The sequence below is a fragment of the Jaculus jaculus genome, chromosome 21 (assembly GCF_020740685.1).
Source record: "Jaculus jaculus isolate mJacJac1 chromosome 21, mJacJac1.mat.Y.cur, whole genome shotgun sequence".
NCBI classification, from domain to species: Eukaryota; Metazoa; Chordata; class Mammalia; order Rodentia; family Dipodidae; genus Jaculus; species Jaculus jaculus.
This window is the reverse complement of record NC_059122.1, coordinates 8,314,116-8,335,168: the sequence shown is the minus strand read 5'-3', so window position 1 is coordinate 8,335,168 and position 21,053 is coordinate 8,314,116. Positions and strand designations below refer to the sequence as shown.

At 49.3% G+C, this 21,053-nt stretch overlaps 1 protein-coding gene across 2 annotated transcripts in view; it reads left to right on the top strand.

Moving 5' to 3' along the window:
• Positions 1-20,734, top strand: part of Plpp3 (phospholipid phosphatase 3) — a 109,761-nt gene extending 89,027 nt beyond the window's left edge. For both annotated transcript variants that reach the window (XM_045139278.1, XM_045139277.1), the window contains 2 exons: positions 616-792; positions 18,799-20,734. In XM_045139278.1, the coding sequence (XP_044995213.1) occupies positions 616-792; positions 18,799-18,924 (303 nt within the window). In that variant the 3' untranslated portion in view covers positions 18,925-20,734. The remainder of the gene's footprint in view (positions 1-615; positions 793-18,798) is intronic.
• The last annotated feature ends 319 nt before the right edge of the window (positions 20,735-21,053 follow it).

The window sequence follows — 21,053 nt, the reverse complement described above, 5'->3', positions numbered from 1 at the left end:
TCTCTCTTTTATTTTGATGTCATCATCTTGTCCTCCTCTTATGAGGGTCTTGTGTAGGTAGTGTCAGGCACTGCGAGGTCATGGATATCCAGGCCATTTTGTGTCTGGAGGAGCACGTTGTAAGGAGTCCTACCCTTCCTTTGGCTCTTACATTCTTCCTGACACCTCTTCCGCAATGGACCCTGAGCCTTGGAAGGTGTTTTGTTTGTTTTTTTGTTTTTCTTTTGTTTTGTTACTCCCCCACCCCCAGGTAAGCTCCGCTCTAGCTCAGCCTGACCTGGAATTCACTTTGTAGTCTCAGGCTGGCCTCGAACTCATGGCGATCCTCCTACCTCTTGCCTCCCGAGTGCTGGGGTGAAAGGTGTGCGCCACCACGCCCGGTTTTCATCTTTCTTCTTACTATTATTATTGTTGTTGTTGTTTTTAGTATGAAAACTTAAAAGCTCAGCATTGACTTGTCCGGGGTCACATCTAAATTAAATGCTTCACCTAGTATATGTCACATAAGGTCTGGATGGTTCCACTTAGCAGAAATATGTAGTAGATGCTGACCTGGCGTTGCAGTGCCTCTGGGTGCTGTGTCACCTAAATGGTGTTTTTGTCTCTTCCCTCCAGCTATACCTGCAAGCCCGCTTCACCTGGAGAGGAGCCCGCCTCCTCCGGCCCCTTCTGCAGTTCACCTTGATTATGATGGCCTTTTATACGGGACTGTCGCGCATATCTGACTATAAGCACCACCCCGGTGATGTCCTGGCCGGGTTTGTTCAAGGAGCCCTGGTGGCCTGCTGCATCGTAAGTAGCCTTTTGTCCCCAGAGTGCCTGCAGAGCCCTGGATTGTGGCTTGTTAAATGTTTCCAGCTCAGTGACTAAAGCCATGGGATCCTCAGTTCTCCTCTCCCCTTGGTGCCTGAAGAGCCCTCGGCAAACGAGAATCCTTTGAGAAGGACCTGTAAATTAAATTATCCTCTGTAAGAACAAGAACGCAGAAAGTTTGGGCTCGTACAAATATCGCGGTTGGAAGAGAGACCTCCTGTCTCGTCCAGCTGACGCCTTGGATGAAGACCCACCCTGGGGATCAGAAAGTTGCCCCCCCCCCCAGGTCACATGCAAATGAATGGCAGAGTTGGTGTCCCTGACTCATGAGACCCTTTGGTGGCTGTTAGCTATTCAGGGGCCTCCAGTGAGTCCTGCTTCCCCCTCGGTGGTCTCGGGGGACACTCAAAGCATCGGGGTTCCGCAGAGAACTGAACTCGAAGTGGGCTGCTTATTGGTTTCATTCACGCGTATGGGTTAACCTTTCCATACTTTTTTTTTTTTTTTTTTTTTTAATTCGTGGTAGGGTCTCACTCTAGCCAAGGCTGACCTGGAATTCACTGTGAAGTCTCAGGGTGGCCTCGAACTCACAGTGATCCTCCCACCTCTGTCTCCCTAGTGCTGGGATTAAAGGCGTGCACCTGGCTGAACCCCTTTATAAAAAATATATTTTATTTGTTTATTTATTTGAGAGAGAGAAAGAGGCAAGGAGGGGGGGAGAATGGGCGTGCCAGGGTTTCCAGCCACTGCAAATGAACTCCAGATGCATGCGCCCCCTTGTGCATCTGGCTTCTGTGGGTCCTGGGGAGTCCAACCAGGGTCCTTAGGGTTCTCAGGCAAGTGCCTTAACCGCTATGCCATCTCTCCAGCCCTGAACCCTTTCTTGAAATCACTGTAGAGAACATTCGCTTGAAGGCCTGTGGGATGTCAAGAGCTTAGTCCTTGCTCTCAAAGACATCCCATTCTGGTTGGATGCATGGCCAAGCCAGGTGTGGATCTCGGCGGCACCAGGCGGGGGGTAAGGCTGCAGGAGATACTTGGACTGGGCCTCAGTAGTTGAGCAAGGGCCACCTGCCTGCCTAGATATGGGAGGTGCAGCCTATGGGACCATTGTCACGTTTTATTTACTTATTTATATTTCAGAGAGAGAGAGGGACAGAGAGAATGGGCGCGCCAGGGCCTCCGGCCACTGCAAACGAACTCCAGCTGCGTGCGCCCCCTTGTGCATCTGGCTTACGTGGGCCCTGGGGAATTGAACCTGGGTCCTTTGGCTTTGCAGGCGAAAGGCCTTAACCACTAAGCCATCTTTTCCAACCCCACACCACTGTCTAACTGGCTATCTCTAAGGCTTGCTTTTCATTTTTCTTTTTCCTTTTCTTTCTTTTTAAACTAAAGACCGGCAGGGAGCAAACCATTAATGAGAGCAGCTGTCACCATCCAGTTCGTTCCCTGGCTCCTGGCTCTTTAATGTGCGGTGACAGTGGGGGTGGGTGTTTGCACTGAGGGGTAACCCTTTGCTGCCTGCCCTGCTGAGAGCTTTGCCAATGCAGGGGGGCGGGACACAGCCTCTGGGGTCTCTTCCTCTGTTTCCTTCTCTGTGGCGCCACTGTCCTAATTGGAGTCTCCTGCACCCCCCAATTAAAAACAAAAAAATTAAGAGGTGTGGGGTTCATTCCTAGCTTTCCTCCCTCCCTCCCTCCCTCCCTCTCTCTCTCTCTCTCTCTCTCTCTTTTTAATACCTCAGAGCACTGAATAATTAGGCAAAGCGTTCAGGAGCACCCAGGCTTACTTTCCAGAGGGAAATGAGGGCCAGGGAGGGGGGGAGGTGTGACTTTTCTCCTCTTTGGCTCTTGTCGACTGTATGATGGGGGCTTCTGTGCACTTTACCTTGCGTCTCCTTTTCGACCCATGGGGCCATTGAGCAGGTGAGGTAAGTTGAGGTTGGAGCGGTGACATAGGTCATTCAAGACCAACAAGCTAGTGGAGGAGCTGAGACGATTCACGGCGATGCCCACTGTGCTTGGCAGGGCCCAAGGCTAGCCGCTGACCCCCGGATGCAGACGCCACACGGCCACCTGTCCAAAGAGTGTCATTTTAAGTGTGCCTCTGTCGCAGTCATCACATAGAGCCTGGGAGCCCACCTTCAACAGGCAGATACTTTGGGGAGAAGGTGTTTATTCCTATCATCTGCCCCTTTGTCCTGTGAACTTGGCAGGGACAGGGACTCGGCCATTTCTTTTCCAAGTACCTAGCCCTCAGCCTGGAGCACAGTGGATCTTCTTTTTTTTAAATATTTTTTGTTCATTTTTATTTATTTATTTGAGAGTGACAGAGAGAGAGAGAAAGAGGCAGAGAGAGAATGGGCGCGCCAGGACCTCCAGCTACTGCAAATGAACTCCAGACACATGTGCCCCCTTGTGCATCTGGCTAACGTGGGTCCTGGGGAATCGAGCCTCGAACCAGGATCCTTAGGCTTCACAGGCAAGCGCTTAACCACTAAGCCATCTCTCGAGCCCACAGTGGACCTTCCTGGGGACACCAGTTAGCTTGGAACACTGTACGGAGTGGTTGATGTCACCTGTCTAGCTTGCTGCAGTTGCCTGCATTCCTTGGTGAAGGGTCCTCTCTTCAAAATCAGCAGTATCGTGTCTTAAGATTTTTCTCTCAAAACATAAAATAAATAAATAAATAAAAGAAACAAAGGAAGAAAGGAAACCAGACATGAGCCAGGCATGGTGGTGCACACCTTTAATCTCAGCACTCAGGAGACAGAGGTAGGAGGATCGCCGTGAGTTCGAGGCTACCCTGAGACTACATAGTGAATTCCACATCAGCCTGGGCTACAGCGAGACCCTACCTTGTTGCGGGGGAGGAAGGAGCAAGAAAGAAAGAAAAGATTTTTCTTTCTCTTTCTAGCCTCTGCTTCTGCCATCTCATCTCCTGTGACTTGGTCCCTCCCACTCCCTTGCACTCCCCAGGGTCCCGTGGTGGCGTTGGCAACCCAAGGTCGCCCATCCATCGCAGGAGATGTCACTTCGCCTCGCCTGCGCAGGCCGTTTTGGCAGCCCCTGAGCACTTCGCTTGGCCATGGCTTCTAGCCTGTTCTGGCAAGTGCCTGCCTGCTCATTGGTCTGGGCTCCCCAACTAGATTGTCAGTGTCCCGACAGCAGAATCCATGGCTCAGTTTTCTGGGGGTCTGTAGTGGGTGTTGCGGTCAGGTTCGCATTGCTGGCAGAAATCACCCAACCAAGAGCAGCTTGTGAGGATAAAAAAGGGAGGGGAGTTATTTTGGCTTACAGACTCGAGGGGAAGCTCCATGATGGCAGGGGAAAACGATGGCATGAGCAGAGGGTGGACATCACCCCCTGGCCAACATCAGGTGGACCATAGCAACAGGAGAGTGTGCCAAACACTGGCAAGGGGACACTGGCTATAACACCCATAAGCCCGCCCCCAACAATACACTGCCTTCCAGGAGGCGTTCCTTCCCAAATCTCCATCAGCTGGGAACCTAACATTCAGAACACCTGAGTTCATGGGGGACACCTGGATCAAACCACCACAGTGGGGTGACGTATAATAATAGGTGCTTGGCCGGGCGCGGTGGCACATGCCTTTAATCCCAGCACTCGGGAGGCAGAAGTAGGAGGATCGCCATGAGTTTGAGGACACCCTGAGACTCCATAGTGAATTCCAGGTCAGCTTGGGCTAGAGTGAGACCCTACCTCAACAACAACAACAACAACAATAATAATAATAATAATAGGTGCTTGATCTGCATTGGCAAAGTCATGAATGATGAACTGGCTGTGGCCTTATGTAAGACTTCCTCTCTGAGCCGCCTCCTCATTTGTGAATGGAATGAGGAGATCCTGCAGCCCAAGGACCTTTTTATATAGAGGGTTCTGTGGCAGGGTCTTAAACTAAGCGGGGCCTGTCTTCTCGTGTGGAACCATCACCTTGCACAGCCTATGACAGTGTCCGGAATCTGGAGACCATCCCCTGCCCTTAGGTCCCGGGTGTGTTGGCCTCGAGTTGGTTCGCTCCATGCAGAGCCTTGATCGCTGGGCTGTGACAGCCAAGGACTTTCAGCCAGGTCTCTGCAAGTGTCGGAACAGCAAGAGAAACTGTCTAGACAAAAGACACATGCCTGGGTGCGCTGAGCTGGGTCGCCTCCCTGCCTGCTTACTGGTTGAACGCTTTCCAGAAAGGGGAGACGGCGGGGGGCTGAGGAGCTGGCACCCACACAGCTCTGTGGACGCAGCACGGAGACATCAGGGCTTGAGGTGGTCACAGGGTGCTGGGGGTCCAGGAAGGCCCTTGCACCCCAAACCCTGGGATCGTTTCTAATTTTAGTCAAAGAATTGGATAAGAAAAGAAAGCTGATGGGGGCTGGAGAGATGGCTTAGCGGGTAAGACGCTTGCCTGTGAAGCCTGAGGACCTCGGTTCAATTCCCTAGGACCCACGTAAGCCAGATGCACAAGGTGGTGCATGCGTCTGGAGTTTGTTTATGGTGGCTGGAAGCCCTGGTACACCCATTCTCTCTCTCTAACTGCCTCTTTCTCTCTCTCTCTCTCAAATAAATAAATTAAAAATAAAAAAAAAAATTTAAAAAAAAACGGATGGACTGGAGAGGTGGCTTAATGGTTAAGGTGCTTGCCTGCAAAGCCAAAGGACCCAGATTCAATTCCCCAGGACCCACGTAAGCCAGATGCACAAGGTGGCGCATGCCTCTGGAGTTTGTTTACGGTGGCTGGAGGCCCTGGGGCACCCATTCTCTTTCTCTCTCTCTCTCTCTCTCTCTCTCTCTGCCTCTTTCCCTCTCTCAAATAAATAAAAGTAAAGTATTTTAAAAAAAGAAAAAGAAAACTGAGAAGGATAGTTACTAAATTATTGTGTTTATTGATGGAAGTACAGAGCCAAGGAAGGGCACCCATCTGGCTAGAGATCATACGTGGAGGGCCTGTTGGAGGGAAGTGTGGAAAGAAAGTTCAAGGAGCTCCTGCCATGTGGGGAGCCCAAGGGGATAAAGAACCCATGCAGAGGAAGGGGGAGTCCCCCCCATCCTTCCAATCCAGGCCCAGTGGAGGGAAAAACTCACCCACAGCTGGAAGGTCCCAAGGGAGCCACACTGCCCTCCCCTTGCAAAGGCATTTATTTATAACCTAAGGGTGGTGGGCTGTCTTCTGGCTCAGGTGAACCAGAGGGCCAGCTGGTTGGTTAGGGCCAGGGGCTGACTCAGGAAGAGACTAATTCTGGCACCAAGTTCCAGGGTCTGAACTTGACCAAGCACAATGTTTAAATCCTATGAAAGAAAGGCCTCCCTCCCAGGAGGGGACCCAGGTTGTTTGTGGAAAAAACAGGTCTAGGGGAACTAGGCACGAGATAAGTCAGGTCATCTTGGATTTCTGGCAGGTGGAAACTTTCCTGCTTTTCACCTTCAGGGGTCCAGTCACCCTAACTCTAACACCCCTTCACCCACCCACCCTGTCAAGATCAGACAGGCAGTGTACACCTTTGCAGATGTGGGCAGTGGGCACTGGAATGCTGTAGACAGCCACAGCCCAGACACACCTTGCACCTGCATATTTACAACCCCCCCCCCCCCCGTTCCCCCACCATGCCAAAGATGCCACCCCTACATCCAGGCTCACCCAGGGACTGGAACAGAGGGGTGGACGTCAGTTCGTTTCCTGCCTAGTGATAACTTGCCTCTCTGGTCACCTTCTTGCTGACCCTGTAACAGATGGCAAATTAGGGGGCCCAGGGAGGGGGTCAGAGGACGGCCAGGCCGCCATGGCTGCTGGTTCCACAGAGGAAACAGCTGCTCCCAACAGCAGTCCTTCCTGCTGGGTGTGGCCCGGCCACCAGCGGCTGCGGATCTTCCTCCAGGATACAGGGAAAGGCAAAAGCATTCTTTTGTCCCTGCCCCAGGCCGGTGACCTTGGGAAGACAGAGCTTCAAGAATGCTACTGTGAGGAAGAGTTCAGCCGTGGATGTCCACCCTGGCCAGAGGAAACTGTGCAAGGGGGGGGGGGGGAGCGTGGCGCACACCCAGCGGCCCCAGAACACATTCAGAACCAGCACCCCCCGCCCCCCATCTCTGGATGTGTCTCCTGGGGACTGAAATGGCAGTTGCAAAACGTAGGTGGTCTATGCCAAGAATTTGCCAGATTCTCCCCTCCTCCAATAGGAGATTCCCATCTATTGCCTCCCAATGTATTCCAATGTGGCCAGGGCAGTGGAAGACGTGACCTCTCAAATGTCTCTTGGCCATAGGCAAGTCTGGCAGGAAGGCCCAGAGGCTGACCCAGCCACCCTGTCCCCTACTGTCAGGGACACAGGACCGTGGACGTAGCCGGGGGAAAGGAAGGAAAGGGATCACCGGTAACTTTGGCTGTCAGGACTTGGTAACAGTATATTCCCAGCGCTGCACAGTTTGCAGAATACATTAAAAATCTCCTCACTTTCTTTGCCAAGAGGGATGAGGGTGGGTGACCAGAAAGAGACCCCAAACGGGGGGTTAATGCGCTTTACACTTGCTAATTGGGCCTATCCAGCAATGAATCCCACACACACACTTTTTTATTTTTTTAGGCTAGCCCAACAGACTGGCCATTTATTTATTTATTTACTTTTGTTTTTCAAGATAGGGTCTCACTCTAGCCCAGGCTGACCTGTGGAGTCTCAGGGTGGCCTCGAACTCACAGCGACCCTCCTACCTCAGCCTCCCCAGTGCTGGTATTAAAGGCATGTGCCACCACAACCAGCCTTTGTTTTTGTTGTTGTTGTTGTTGTTTGTTTGTTTGTTTTCAATATTTTTATTTATTTATTTGAGACAGAGAAGGAGAGATCCAATGACAGTTCAGGGCCTCCAGCCACTGCAAACAAACTTCAGATGCGTGCGCCCCCTTGTGCATCTGGTTTACGTGGGGTCCTGGGGAATCGAACCTGGGTCCTTTGGCTTTGCAGGCAAGCACCTTAGCTACTAAGCCATCCCTCTAGCCCTCCCCCCTTTTTTATGAAAGGGAGAGCGAGAAAGAAAGACAATTGGCACACCAGGGCCTCCAGACTAGTTGAACTCTGGAGCATGCGCCACCTTGTGCGTCTGGCTTATGCAGGACCTGGAGAGCTGAACATGGGTCCTTGGGCTTCGCAGCAAGCACATTAACTGCTGAGCCTGACTTTCCTCCTAACCTGTGTTTGTTTGTTTGTTTGGGGGTTGAAGTTCCAGTGACTGAAAGAATGGATTTTGTGCCTGAGGAAGAACAGCACAGAAATGGGAGAGGAGAAAGAACAGGGAATGGTTTCTGACCCCGGGGACCCAGAACAGGGACGTTGGTTGAAATAGTGGGGGAGAGGGTGGGTTTGTTGAAAAGTCATCTGCGCTCCCTTTTGGCTTCAAATCTGGGGCTTTCTAGAAATGATAACTCGTCCTCTGTCACCCATGGGTGCCCCCTTCCTGAGCTCGGGGCTCCTGTTGGGTCCAACATCTGATGCTGAGCTGTGGCCTTCTCCTGAGTCCTCTCTGCCAAGTGCCTTCTTGGTACCAGCCTAGGTGCCATCCTGGGAGCTGCTCAGCAGGGACCATGACATTCTATCCTCCCCCCTTTTTTTAAGGTAGGGTCTCCCTCTAGCCCAGGCTGACCTGGAATTTACTATGCAGTCTCAGGGTGGCCTTGAACTCACAGTGATCCTCCCACCTCTGCCTCCCGAGTGCTGGGATTAAAAGTGTGCGCCACCACGCCTGGTTCACATTCTCTACCCTTGATGGTAACTTCTCTCAAAGGCTATCATTTTGTGCTCTGAGCAGAGGTGACGCAACAATCATTGCCCTTAAGTAACTCCCAGACTAGGGGGAGAAGCACGACGTGGCTTTATTTATTCGTGGGAGGGGGGAGAAAATGGGCACTACAGGGTCTCCAGCCACTGCAAACGAACTCCAGAAGCATGCGGTGCCATATGCATCTGGCTCACGTGGGTTCTGGGGATTCGAACCTGGGTTCTTAGGCTTTGGAGGCAAGCGCCTTAACCGCTGAGCCGTCTCTCCAGCCCATGACATGGCATTTAAGACATCCCACACAAAGCCCACTGTGTGATGCTGAGGTGGAAGGCCATTGAAGGGACCGGACCAAAGGGGAGTGAGGGTAGCTCACCTCACTGACGCTGGCATTGTGATGCCAAGGCCACGGGTTCAGTAGATACAGACAGATAGGCACACTATGGTAGGTGCAGGATTTGAAGCCATGTTCATTCCACTGAGTGTCCTCTGGGTAGCTTTGGCCACGCCACAAACACCCATGACAGTTTGTTAAAATACACGTTCCAGGCTGCTCTCCCGGCAGCATCTGCCTTCTCAAAACAGCACCCAGAGGGGCTGGAGGGATGGCTGAGCAGTTAAGGCATTTGCCTGCAAAGCCAAAGGACCCAGGTTTGATTCCCCAGGACCCACGTAAAGCCAGATGCACAAGGTGGCACGTGTGTCTGGAGTTTGTTTGCAGTGGCTGGAGGCCCTGGTGTGCCCATTTCCTCTTTCTTTCTCATTCCCAAATAAATAAATAAATTTAACAAAAGAAAAGTACCCAGATAGTTTAAGGGCTAAACTTTGAGAAACCCTGTAGTAAATAGCTCTTGTTTTCTCCCGTCTCAAGAGATTCTCAAAGTCATTTTCATTGCTGATAATCCTCTCTGCACCAGTCTCTTAAGCTCACTGGGAGCTTATAAAAAGCTCAGTGTATGAGGCCTGATTCTTTTTTTAAAAACATTTTATTTGTTTGAGAGAGACAGAAAAATAAGCAGATAGAGAGAATACAGTGGCCACCCCGAGTGGCCTCCAGCCACTGCAAATGAACTCCAGACACGTACGCCTCCTTGTGCATCTGGCTTTACGTGGGTCCTGGGGAATCAAACCTGGGTCCTTTGGCTTTGCAGGCAAATGCCTTAACCACTAAGCCATCCCTCCAGCCCTTGATTCTTATCTCAGAGGAAGGAGCTCACTTAATGCATTCTCAGGAAGGGAAATGTGCAAGGACTCCAGAACGTCTAAAGTCAGTTTGGTTGTCATGATGGACTCCTGACTAAGTGTCGTTCAAAGTTTGCCGACTCAAGCCGGGGCGTGGTGGCGCACGCCTTTAATCCCAGCACTCGGGAGGCAGAGGTAGGAGGATCGCCGGGAGTTCGAGGCCACCCTGAGACTACATAGGGGGTTCCGGGTCAGCCTGGGCTAGAGTGAGACCCTGCTTCAAATAACTAGTAAATTAAATTAATAACTAAATAAATAAGTAAAATTGTGGACTCAGCCAACCACCATGGTGGGAGTGGAAACCTAGCGACTGGCCAACTTCTTGTTCCTGGCCTGTGGGGGACTCGGTTGGTGAGTAATTTCTAGCTGGGCAGCATGTGGCTGTGTGCTCTAGGGACAGACTGCAGGTGAAAGCTAATGATAAGACATCAGAAGCACCTTTTATTATTAGCATTTTTAAAATATTTTTATTTATCTATGTATTTATTTGACAGAGAAAGAGGGAGAGAGAGAATGGGCACATCAGGGCCTCCAGCCACTTCAAACTTACTCCAGATGCACGCACCCCCTTGTGCATCTGGCTAACGTGGGTCCTGGGGAATCGAACCTGGGTCCTTTGGCTTTGCAGGTAAACTCCTTAACTGCTAAGCCATCCTCTCCAGCCCTTCCTTCTTTCTTTCTTTCTTTCTTTTTTTCTTTTCTTTTCTTTTCTTTTCTTTTCTTTTCTTTTTTTTTTTTTGTGTTGATTCACGCTCCAAAATAGCTCCTGAGAGGCTGGAGAGATGGCTTAGCGGTTAAGCACTTGCCCGTGAAGCCTAAGGATCCCAGTTCGAGGCTTAATTCCCCAGGACCCATGTTAGCCAGATGCACACGGGGATGCATGCACGTCTGGAGTTCTTTTGCAGTGGCTGGAGGCCCTGGTGCACCCATTCTCTCTCTCTGCCTCTTTCTCTCTCTGTCTGTCACTCTCAAATAAATAAATAAAAATAAATTGACTACTTCCATAAATATAAACAATATATCACAATCATAATTGCCTCCCACCACTGCTATTTCCCTCTTCCCATTCCCCTCCCTCCACTGAATCTCTTCTATTTTTTTTTAATTTTAAAAATTTATTTGAGAGAGCTAGAAAGAAACAGAAAGAGACAGAGAAAGAGATAGAGGCAGATAAAGAGAGCACGGGCACCCCAGGGCCTCCAGCCACTGCAAATGAACTCCAGATGTGTGTGTCCCCTTGTGCATCTGGCTTACATGAGTTCTGGGGAATAGAACCTGGGTCCTTTGGCTTTGCAGGCAAGTACCTTAACCCACTAAGCCATCTCTGCAGCCCTAGGATATATTCTTATATCTTTTCTCTCCCACCCACCATGCAGTGAAGGCCCACCTCTGTGTGGTTACTGATGTTCCCTATGGGGTCATGAATCCACCCCTCTGTTTCTATGCCTGGCTTTCTCCCTTTATTTAGTGTGAACCCTGAGGTAGGTATTGTACCCCCCCCCACACACACACACACACAAGTACTTGATCTGGCAAGTCTGTTCAACTTTTATTTATTTATTTATTGAGGTAGGGTCTCACTCTAGCCCAGGCTGACCTGGAATTCACTATGGAGTCTCAGGGTGGCCTCGAACTCACGGCGATCCTCCTACCTCTGCCTCCCGAGTGCTGGGATGAAAGGTGTGCGCCACCACGCCCAGCTTCTGTCCAACTTTTAAAGAGCAGAGCTTTGTGCCCGCACCACAGTGTGCTTGGGTGTGGGGAGCAGGAGAGATGGCGATGGTGGAAAAATACAGAGAGTTACCATCTGTAAGGTAGCTCTGCAAGCTGCTTAACTCCCCATGCTGTGAATGGCGCCCTTCAGCCCAGAGCTTCCCTATTTGCATGTAGTCTTGCCCTTCGAGGGGAAGCTAGGGGCATTGTCCAGAGTGTTTAGATAAACGAGAGGGGCCTTCCGCCCGTGCATCCTATCTAGCAGACTGGCCTGACTTCGTACAGCAGCAGCAGCTCAGGATCATTTCCCCAGGACAGTGTCAGAGGGAACTAAACTATTAGAAAGTGGAAGAAGGGCTCTTTATTTTTCCCTAGCCTAAATATTCCAATTTTAAGAGTTTGGTGTTTTTTTTTTTTTAAATGGGAACCAATGTATACATTTGTAGAACTGAAAGCAAAACTGAAAAGTACTTGTTTCCCCTCCCTAAACTCATACCTCGACACACTCGCTGCTTCTGTCAGCCCCATTGTGAGTCAGCATCTCTTTTTTGTTCCTTTCTCAATTTTTATTAACATTTTCCATGATTATAAAAAATATCCCATGGTAATACCCTCCCCCCCCACTTTCCCCTTTGAAATTCCATTCTCCATCATATCCCCTCCCCATCTCAATCAGTCTCTCTTTTATTTTGATGTCATGATCTTTTCCTCCTCTTATGATGGTCTTGTGTAGGTAGTGTCAGGCATTGTGAGGTCATGGACATCCAGGCCATTTTATGTCTGGAAGGAGCACGCTTTAAGGAGTCCTACCCTTCCTTTGGCTCTTACATTCTTTCTGCCACCTCTTCCGCATTAGACCCTGAGCCTTGGAAGGTGTGATCGAGATGTTACTCAGTACTCCAGTCACTTCTTTCCAACACTATGATACCTTCTGAGTCGTCCCAAGGTCACTGTCATCTGAAAAGAGAAGATTCGCTACCCAAAGTGAGAGTAGCATTAATATAAGGGTATGAATATTAAGAGAAGTGCTTACTGGGCAGTTTGATTAGCATAGTATATACATTTACCCAGACATCAGCAGATGTTACACCCCTAGGGCTCATGACTACCCCTGTTTTAAGCTTTCAGTATCAGGGATGTGTTCCCCCGCCCCCTCCCCCCCCCCCCCCCCGCCATGGAGCGGGCCTCCAGTCCAATTGGAGGGCACTAACCATCTCTTTTTTATTAGGATGATTTTATTTTATTTTTTTATTTTTCGAAGTAGGGTTGTTCCTGCGCCTTCTCTGACTTCTCCTACGTTCTAGATACAAACCTCCCCGGTAAGCAGACTCCCCTGCTTACACCGTGACACCCGATGTCTGTAGCCAAAAGAGCCGAGGTCTGGGCTGGTCCACAAGTCCAGGGTTTGAGCCCTCCTCCCCTGCAGCCTCCCTGAGCCCAGAACTACTGGGCTGCTCTTACCCCAGCAGTTGGCCAGGCTTCTGCCTCTGCTTATAATAGCATTCCTGGGACTCGCTACCAGGCCATCTCCCCCTGGAGTATTCAGAGCCAAGCTCAATTATTCACTCTTGGGGGAACATACCTTCACGCAGCCCTCCAGTAGGGGTGAAACGCCTCTTTCTCAGTGTTTAATGCCCCGGCCTCCCTGTTTCACGGTGCTGTGGCTAGCTGCTTACGTGGGTCTCCCTCAGTGGCCTCTGAGCTCCTTAAGGTAATGAGGTCTATCCTGTGTATATTCCTTTTTATATTCTTAGGGCTTAACCCGCACCAGGAATTTAATCAGTGTTTATTGATTGCATTTGTTCCTTTTTTTTTTTTTTTTTTTTTTGGTCAAGACAGGTAGTTTTACAGAACTCAAAGAGTTGGAGCCATAAAGTTGAAAGGGGATGCTCTGAGCAGTGCCTTACACATCCCCTCGGGGCTTGGGATCCGGTTTTCTTGCTGGTCCCAGGCTGGTTCCTGGGTTGTGAATGCTTCCCTGAGAGCAAGAGAAGGGCCATGGTGCAGAGATGTGGGCCGGGCATGGGTTTGTCCCGTAGATGAAGAGGACACAGCTCTGAATGCGGCCAGAGCCTTCCCAAGCTGGGCCTCCCGGGTTTTCTTTGTGGGTGGAGAACCATTCCCCGTAGGAAGTGGAACCGGTCCAAGCCAGGGTATTTCCACTTCGACTCATCCTTTTGGGGTTCTGCTGTTCAAGCATTAAAAGGATGGGTTCCTTGGGCTGGAGAGATGGCTTGGCAGTTAAGGCTCTCGCCTGCAAAGCAAAAGGAACCAGGTTCAATTCTCCAGGACTCACATAAGCCAAATGCACAAGGAGATGCATGCATCTGAGGTTCGTTTGCAGTGGATGGAGGCCCTAACATGCCCATTCTCTCTCTTTCTCTCTCTCTCTCTCACTTTTTGTCTCTATCTCTCATAAATAAAGAAATAAAAGTTTTTTTTTTTTTAAATGACTGGGGCTGGAGAGATAGCTTAGCAGTTAAGGTGCTTGTTTGTCTGCGAAGCCAAAGGACCCAGGTTCTATTCCTCAGGACCCACATAAGCCAGATGCACAAGGGACACATGTGTCTGGAGTTCATTGGCAGTGGCTGGAGGCCCTGGTGTGCCCATTATCTCTGTCTGTCTCTCTCTTCTCTCTCTGTCTGTCCTTGCACATAAATTAAAATTTTTTTTAATTATTAAAAAGAAAAAAAGGACAGCCAGGCGGGGTGGTACATGCCATTAATACCAGCACTCAGGAGGCAGAGGTAGGAGGATCGCCGTGAGTTCAAGGCCACCCTGAGGCTACACAGTGAATTCCAAGTCAGCCTGGGGCCAGAGTGAGACCCTACCTCGAAAAACAAAAAGAAATAAAACAAACAAACAAACGAAAAAGGACAGATCCTCTTCTGAGTCATGATGGGTTTCTGACATCATCGATCCTTAAAGTCTTTATAAAGCGACACATAGAGATTGAATTTTGCTAGACATGGCATGCGTGGGTGGATTTGAGTCCATGAAATGCGCCAGATTGAGGGGAGAAAGGCTCAGCACTTTAAAAAGGGGTCTTGTCTCCTTATAACGTGCTCCTCCAGGCATAAAATGGCCTGGATATCCATGACCTCACATCGCCTGACACTACCTACACAAGACCCTCATAAGAGGAGGAAAAGATGATGACATCAAAATAAAAGAGAGGCTGATTGAGAGGGGGAGGGGATATGATGGAGAGTGGAGTTTCAAAGGGGAAAGTGGAGGGGGGGGGCATTACCATGGGATTTTTTTTTATAATCATGGAAGTTGTTAATGAAAAAAAAATTTGAAAAGAACAGAAAAGGGGTCTTGCTGGGGATGGGGCAGTTCTTCCCTGCTACATTACATGCCTGTGGAAGAAAGAAATACGTGGAGTAAGTCTCCAGGCATCAGAGCCGTGAGGACAGTGGCCCTTGTCCCTGGCGTCTCAAGGGTCACGTGGAAGTGAGCAAGGCAGGCGAGGCATGCGGTTTTCAGGTCGAGTAGGTGGCCACTGTCCTCTGCACCTGCCTGGTGACAGCAGGTCACTTCAGTGTGGGGAAGAGACGCCACTGAGGGCGGTCAGAGCAGAGAGGCCAAGTTTCATCACTGAACGCCCCGAAACTTAACCGCGTATGTTAACGTCTCGTTCTGCCGGACACACCGGGCCCCCGCAGGTGGTGGACAGGTGATCTGCTCCCGGCCTCTCTTGAGCTTGACTGTTTGGCAGTAACCCTTACCACAGCATGCCACACACTTCCTGCAAAGAAGGGAGGAAAAGTTGTTTTTTATTTTTATTTTTTTCCCCTTACAAAATAATGCTTTCAATGGCACTCGGGATGTAAATGTATTAGAGTATTATTAAATATTATTTTTAAACTTTTATATTTTACTTATTTATTTGAGAGAGAGAGAAAAATAATGGGCACACCAGGGCTTCTAACCACTGCGAATGAACTCCAGCTGCGTGCGCCCCCTTGTGCATCTGGCCTACGTGGGTCCTGGGGAATGGAACCTGGGTCCTTTGGCTTTGCAGGCAAATGCCTTAACCGCTAAGCCATCCCTCCAGCCCTTAAATATTTTTGTTTTTCAAGGTAGGGTCTTGTTCTAGCCCAGGCTGACCTGGAATTCACTATGGAGTCTCAGGGTGGCCTCGAACTCATGGCGATCTTTTTACCTCTGCCTCTCCAGTGCTGGGATTAAAGGCGTGTGCCAACATGCCTGGCAAATATTGTTATTATAATTATTACTGAGGAGGCTATGGCTTCATTTTCTTTTTGCAGCATAGAAACAGCCTAACTTTCTTTTTTTAAAAACTCTTTTTAACCAAAAAAAAAAAAATTTTTTTTTTTAGTCCCCTTCTGAAATAACCAGCATTACCACTTTTTATAGCACTTTGTGGAAATCAATCCAATAAATAAACTGCTGCCTTGCTATAGCCCGGACCTGACTGCTCAGAGTTAGTCTTGTGCTCAGAGTGAAGTCTTGTAACGAACACTATTTTTATTTATTTATTTATTTATTTTGAGGTAGGGTCTCGCTCTGGCCCAGGCTGACCTGGAATTCGCTATGGAGTCTCAGGCTGGCTTAGAACTCACGGCAATCCTCCTACCTCTGCCTCCCGAGTGCTGGGATCAAAGGTGTGTGCCACCACGCCCAGCTACGAACACCATTTTTATTTTTATTTATTTATTTTGCCAGTCAGGCCTGATTATTAGTGAGTGCACTACTGTCTGCGGATGATAGAGCTGAGGGACACGGGAACAGGACATGGTGTCACCCGGTGTTGCGCAGGGCCGTATACGTGTTGTTGCCTGGCATTGCACGGCACCCTACCCACAGTACCGATCTTACGTTGGATCCTCCAGTTTGGGCTCGCTCGCGTAGCTCCCATTAGATCCCGTGACCGACAGCTGCCACTGACAATTATTTAATTCAGAGTCCTGTAGCTACATGTCCCCAGCGGCTGTGGACGTAATTCGCCTTCCCATTTAACATGGGCATATTGATTTTTCTTAACTCCAAGTGGTCCATCGGGTTCTCATTCATTACAAGCTGGCAGACAGACAGCCACAGTATCTGAGCCATCCTTAAGCTCTCCCAAGCGGGTTTTTTATTTGTTTATTTAGTTATTTTGGTTTTTGGTTTTTCAACGTAGGGTCTCACTCTAGCCCAGGCTGACCCGGAATTCACTATGGAGTCTCAGGCTGGCCTCGAACTCACAGCGATCCTCCTACCTCTGCCTCCCTGAGTGCTGGGGATTAAAGGCGTGCGCTGCCACGCCCAGCTCCTGAGTGGGCATTTTTTTTTGTAAATGTTTCTCAGTTGTTGTGAAAAGGCCTCTCGTTGAGGTCACAGGCCAGGGAGGAAGACAATGCTGGGAATGGAGACAGGAGATTGCTCAGAGCAAGGAAGGCACTAACTAACTCCCTCAGCACAAGACCCTGTTTTCTTGATCTGTCTCCCCCCCTCCCCCCCCCCCACCATCAAGTGGCTGCTATCAGGGGCTTCCAGGAAAAAGTGGTCACATCGTTTCCTTACTTTGCCTTCTGCGGATTGGGATTTGTACTGGCTTTTTTTTTTTTTTTTTTTTGGTTACACCCTGACCTCTTTTCGTAAGGAAAGGGAAAGTAGTGGATTAATAAGTGAGTAATCATGACTTGTTTCCCCTGTGAGGAATTTCTCTGTCACTGCACATTTGTCTTGAGAAATAGGAAGTGTAGATTGCAGACGCAGCACTAGGCTGAATGCATGAAAACCTGATTTTGACTCCTGCACATAATGTGTAGGTGACGACCTTTCTCCGGGCTCCGGTTTCCTCATCCGCACAATGAGCATTAGGCGATATGATCCTCTCTCTCTCTCTTTCTTTTCTTTTCTTTTTTCAAGGTAGGGTCTCACGCTGGTTCAGGCTGACCTGGAATTCACTGTAAAGTTTCAGGGTAGCTTCGAACTCACTGCGATCCTCCTTCCTCTGTCTCCCCTGAGTGCTGGGATTAAAGGCGTGCGCCACCACGCCCGACCACTGTTTCTTTCTCTTATCAAAGAACCGTGGAGATGGCTCAGTGGGTAAGGGTCTTTAAGTATCTGAGTTTGGATCCCCAGGACCCTTGTAGAATGTCAGATGTGGTGGTATGCACCTGTAACCATCAGTATTTTCTTAAGGTTCCATTGTGTAAACAGAATAATGTTCAAAGACTTTTGTAGCATTGTTACAAAGCGAGAACTTGTATGTGCAAAACTATACTTGTATGAGTGTGCTTTTTTCTTTTAATCAAAGCTTATAACACAACTAATTAAGGCTTTGAAGCCTGGACTGTCTGAGGGGTAGTGGCGGGGGGGGAGGAAGAAAGGAAGGGCTGTGGGTAGGAGGCGTGGGCAGAGGCAGGGGGGTCCCTTGGCACACACTATCTGGTTAGTCTAAAGAAATCCGTAAGCTGGGCTGGAGAGATGGCTTAGCGGTTAAGCGCTTGCCTGTGAAGCCTAAGGACCCCGGTTCGAGGCTCGGTTCCCCAGGTCCCACGTTAGCCAGATGCACAAGGGGGCGCACGCGTCTGGAGTTCGTTTGCAGTGGCTGGAGGCCCTGGCGCGCCCATTCTCTCTCTCTCTCCCTCTATCTGTCTTTCTCTCTGTAGCTTTCAAATAAATAATGAACAAAAACAAAAATTTAAAACACTCTGTCATGACAAGACACCCTTTAAAAAAAAAAAAAGAATCCTTAAGCTAAGTGCTGTGTGAGAGAGTTCTGTCTCAAAAGAATAAAAACGAGGGCTGGAGGGACTTTGCCTGCAAAGTCAAAGGACCCAGGTTTGATTCCCCATGACCCATGTAAACCAGATGCACAATGTGGCGCATGCATCTGGAGTTCGTTTGCAGAGGCTAGAGGCCCTGGAATGCCCATTTTCTCTTTCTCTCTCTCTCCCTCTCTCTCTGCCTCTTTATCTCTCTGTGCCTTAAACACGTACCCACACAGGCACGAGTACAAGACTAATTTGGAGCCAGGCATGGTGGTGGCGCACGTCTTTAATCCCAGCACTTGGGGAGGCAGAGGTAGGAGGATCGCTGCGAGTTCGAGGCCACCCTGAGATTCCATAGTGAATTCCAGGCCAGCCTGGGCTAGAGCAAGGACCCTACCTCAAAAAACAAAACCAAACAAACAAACTAAACAAGACTGTAATTTGGGGACCCCCCCCCTCTTCCCTGTCCCCAGGGCCCGGATGGCTGTTGCTAACCTGAGTTTCTGGTTTGTGCTTCCCAGGTGTTCTTCGTGTCTGATCTCTTTAAGACCAACAGGACCCTTGCTCTGCCCACACCTGCCCTGAGGAGGGAGATCCTATCCCCCGTGGACATTATCGACAGGAACAATCACCACAACATGGTGTAGGTGCTGAGGACCCCCCGCGAGCTGTTTGCAAAGCACCCCGACTGCTGACGGCCGGCCCGTGCTGCTCTGCGCTCTCATCAGACAGTAGAATGTAGGGAAAACCTTTTTTGCCCCGACTGATTTTGAAAACTTATTAAAAAAAAAAAGAAAAAAAGGGGAAAAAAAAAAAAACCCACCAGAAACAACAAACTCTTACCTTGTGGCCTTCCAGAATACGGACCACCCCCCCACCCCCGCTCCACCTGCTTGAGGCTCGGCTGTGGCGTGCAGCTGTCTTAAGTGTGTATGTCCTTGTCAGAAACGACACTGGCATTCTGTCACCTTTCTTTTTTTGTGACCAGAGGAGTCCCAGGCCGATGAGAAGAGCACAAATTCATCCCATAGTGCCCAACACCAGGACACCCCCCCGCCCCCGTCATCCCCTCTGCCCATTCCTCTCTACTGTGACACTTTGGTTCAGAAAGTCCCATTCTGTTTCATTTTTTGAAACAGCAGCAGTTGGACGCATTGGCTCAGCGAAGTGAGCAGAGCCTGAATCCAAATCCTTCATCCCGAGGCCTTGATGTTCCAAGGTCACCCACCACAGCGCCTCACTTCTGAGATCACTCTTTGCAGAAGAGTAAACTTCACAAGAAGGAAAAAAAAAAAAAAAAAAAAAAAAGCACAACTTTGAAAGAAATGGAGGGTTCAGACAACACCCCCGTGCACACACACACAAACACACACTTATCCCCTTCTGATGCGCTGTCCTGTGACCTCGATCGCGGGATGCTGATGTCCCATCAGGCACTTGCACATTTAGAATGGTTAGATTTCCTGGGAGGGCCAGGGATGAGCACAGGTGTGACCAGCTACCTGCTGGTGGAAAGAGACCAGGAGATGGAGGGCAGAATGAAAAAAAAAAAAAAGAAAGAAAGTAAATGAATAAAGCGATCCAACCTTTCGGCTCCTCAAGGTCAGAGGGGGCCAGATGTCTCCTGGCCTGAGGGGCCGGCTGCCCTCCAGGATGCCAGAGGGGACAGACCCCTTCGTTGGAGTGGTTCTTGCTAAGCCGTGTGAAGCACTAATATCTTGGGGTTGAACCCCGAGACAGTTCTTGGTGGGTTCTGCTGGGCAGAACATACAGGGAGAGGTCAGATATCCGCAGAGAGCTTTCCCTCATCCTCTATCCACAAGTGTCCTTCCGAGCTGAGTCTTACTGTAGACAGGGACCCCTTTACTGAAGCTCTGGGGAGAGGAGGGAGAGAAAGAAATGCTTTTCAACCTCCGATGCAAATCTTTCAAAGGGCTACGTGTCCCCCACCCGGATCAACCGGCACGCGCACATTACTACGGAACCCGTCCTTTCATTTCAACATATAGCAAGCTATGATTTTATATATAAATATTATATAAATAATGTATAAAACATTAAAAGTTAACTATGTAAGATATTATTTCTGAAACAAGTTTAGCTATATCCACTATGATTATAAAACTGTGTCTCGACCTGTGTTATTTTTACTTAGGCTGCTTAAAGAAGCATTGAGTTAATGTTCTTTTTGTCTGTTTGTTTGTTTGTTTTTTTGTTTTAATCTCAACTAAAATGTCATAGTTCTGTGGTAGCCACTGTTCTACAATGAGAGAAATAACTACAACTAGAGAAAAGCTGTATAAAAACATTGAACCGTCAGTATTTTTGTAAGGTTGCATTTTTGTAAAGAGAATAATATTCAAAGACTTTTGTAGTATACAAAGTGAAAACTTGTATCTGCGAAACTATACTTGTATGAAGTGTGCTTTTTTAAATAAAAGCTCATAACACAACTAATTAAGGCTTTGATGCCTGCGCTGTCAGAGGGATGGGTTGTGGGGGGTGGGGACGAAGGAATGGCAGGTGGGTCTCTGGGTGGGCTTGCCTAACCCGGGTCCCGCCTCCTGATTCTCCATGGGAGACGTGGTGGCCCTTTCATCTTCAAAAACCTGTTTGCCGAGGCAGGCTCTGCGTTTGTTCTCACCTCCCTTTCCTAAAGAGCTTTTGTATTCTAAAGGAGGTTTCACAAGGCAGGTGGGCGCTATGGGTCCCCCCAAAGGCAGATAAGGATGATAGCCCCAGATCAGGGAAACTGAAGTCACAGGTACCAGCACCT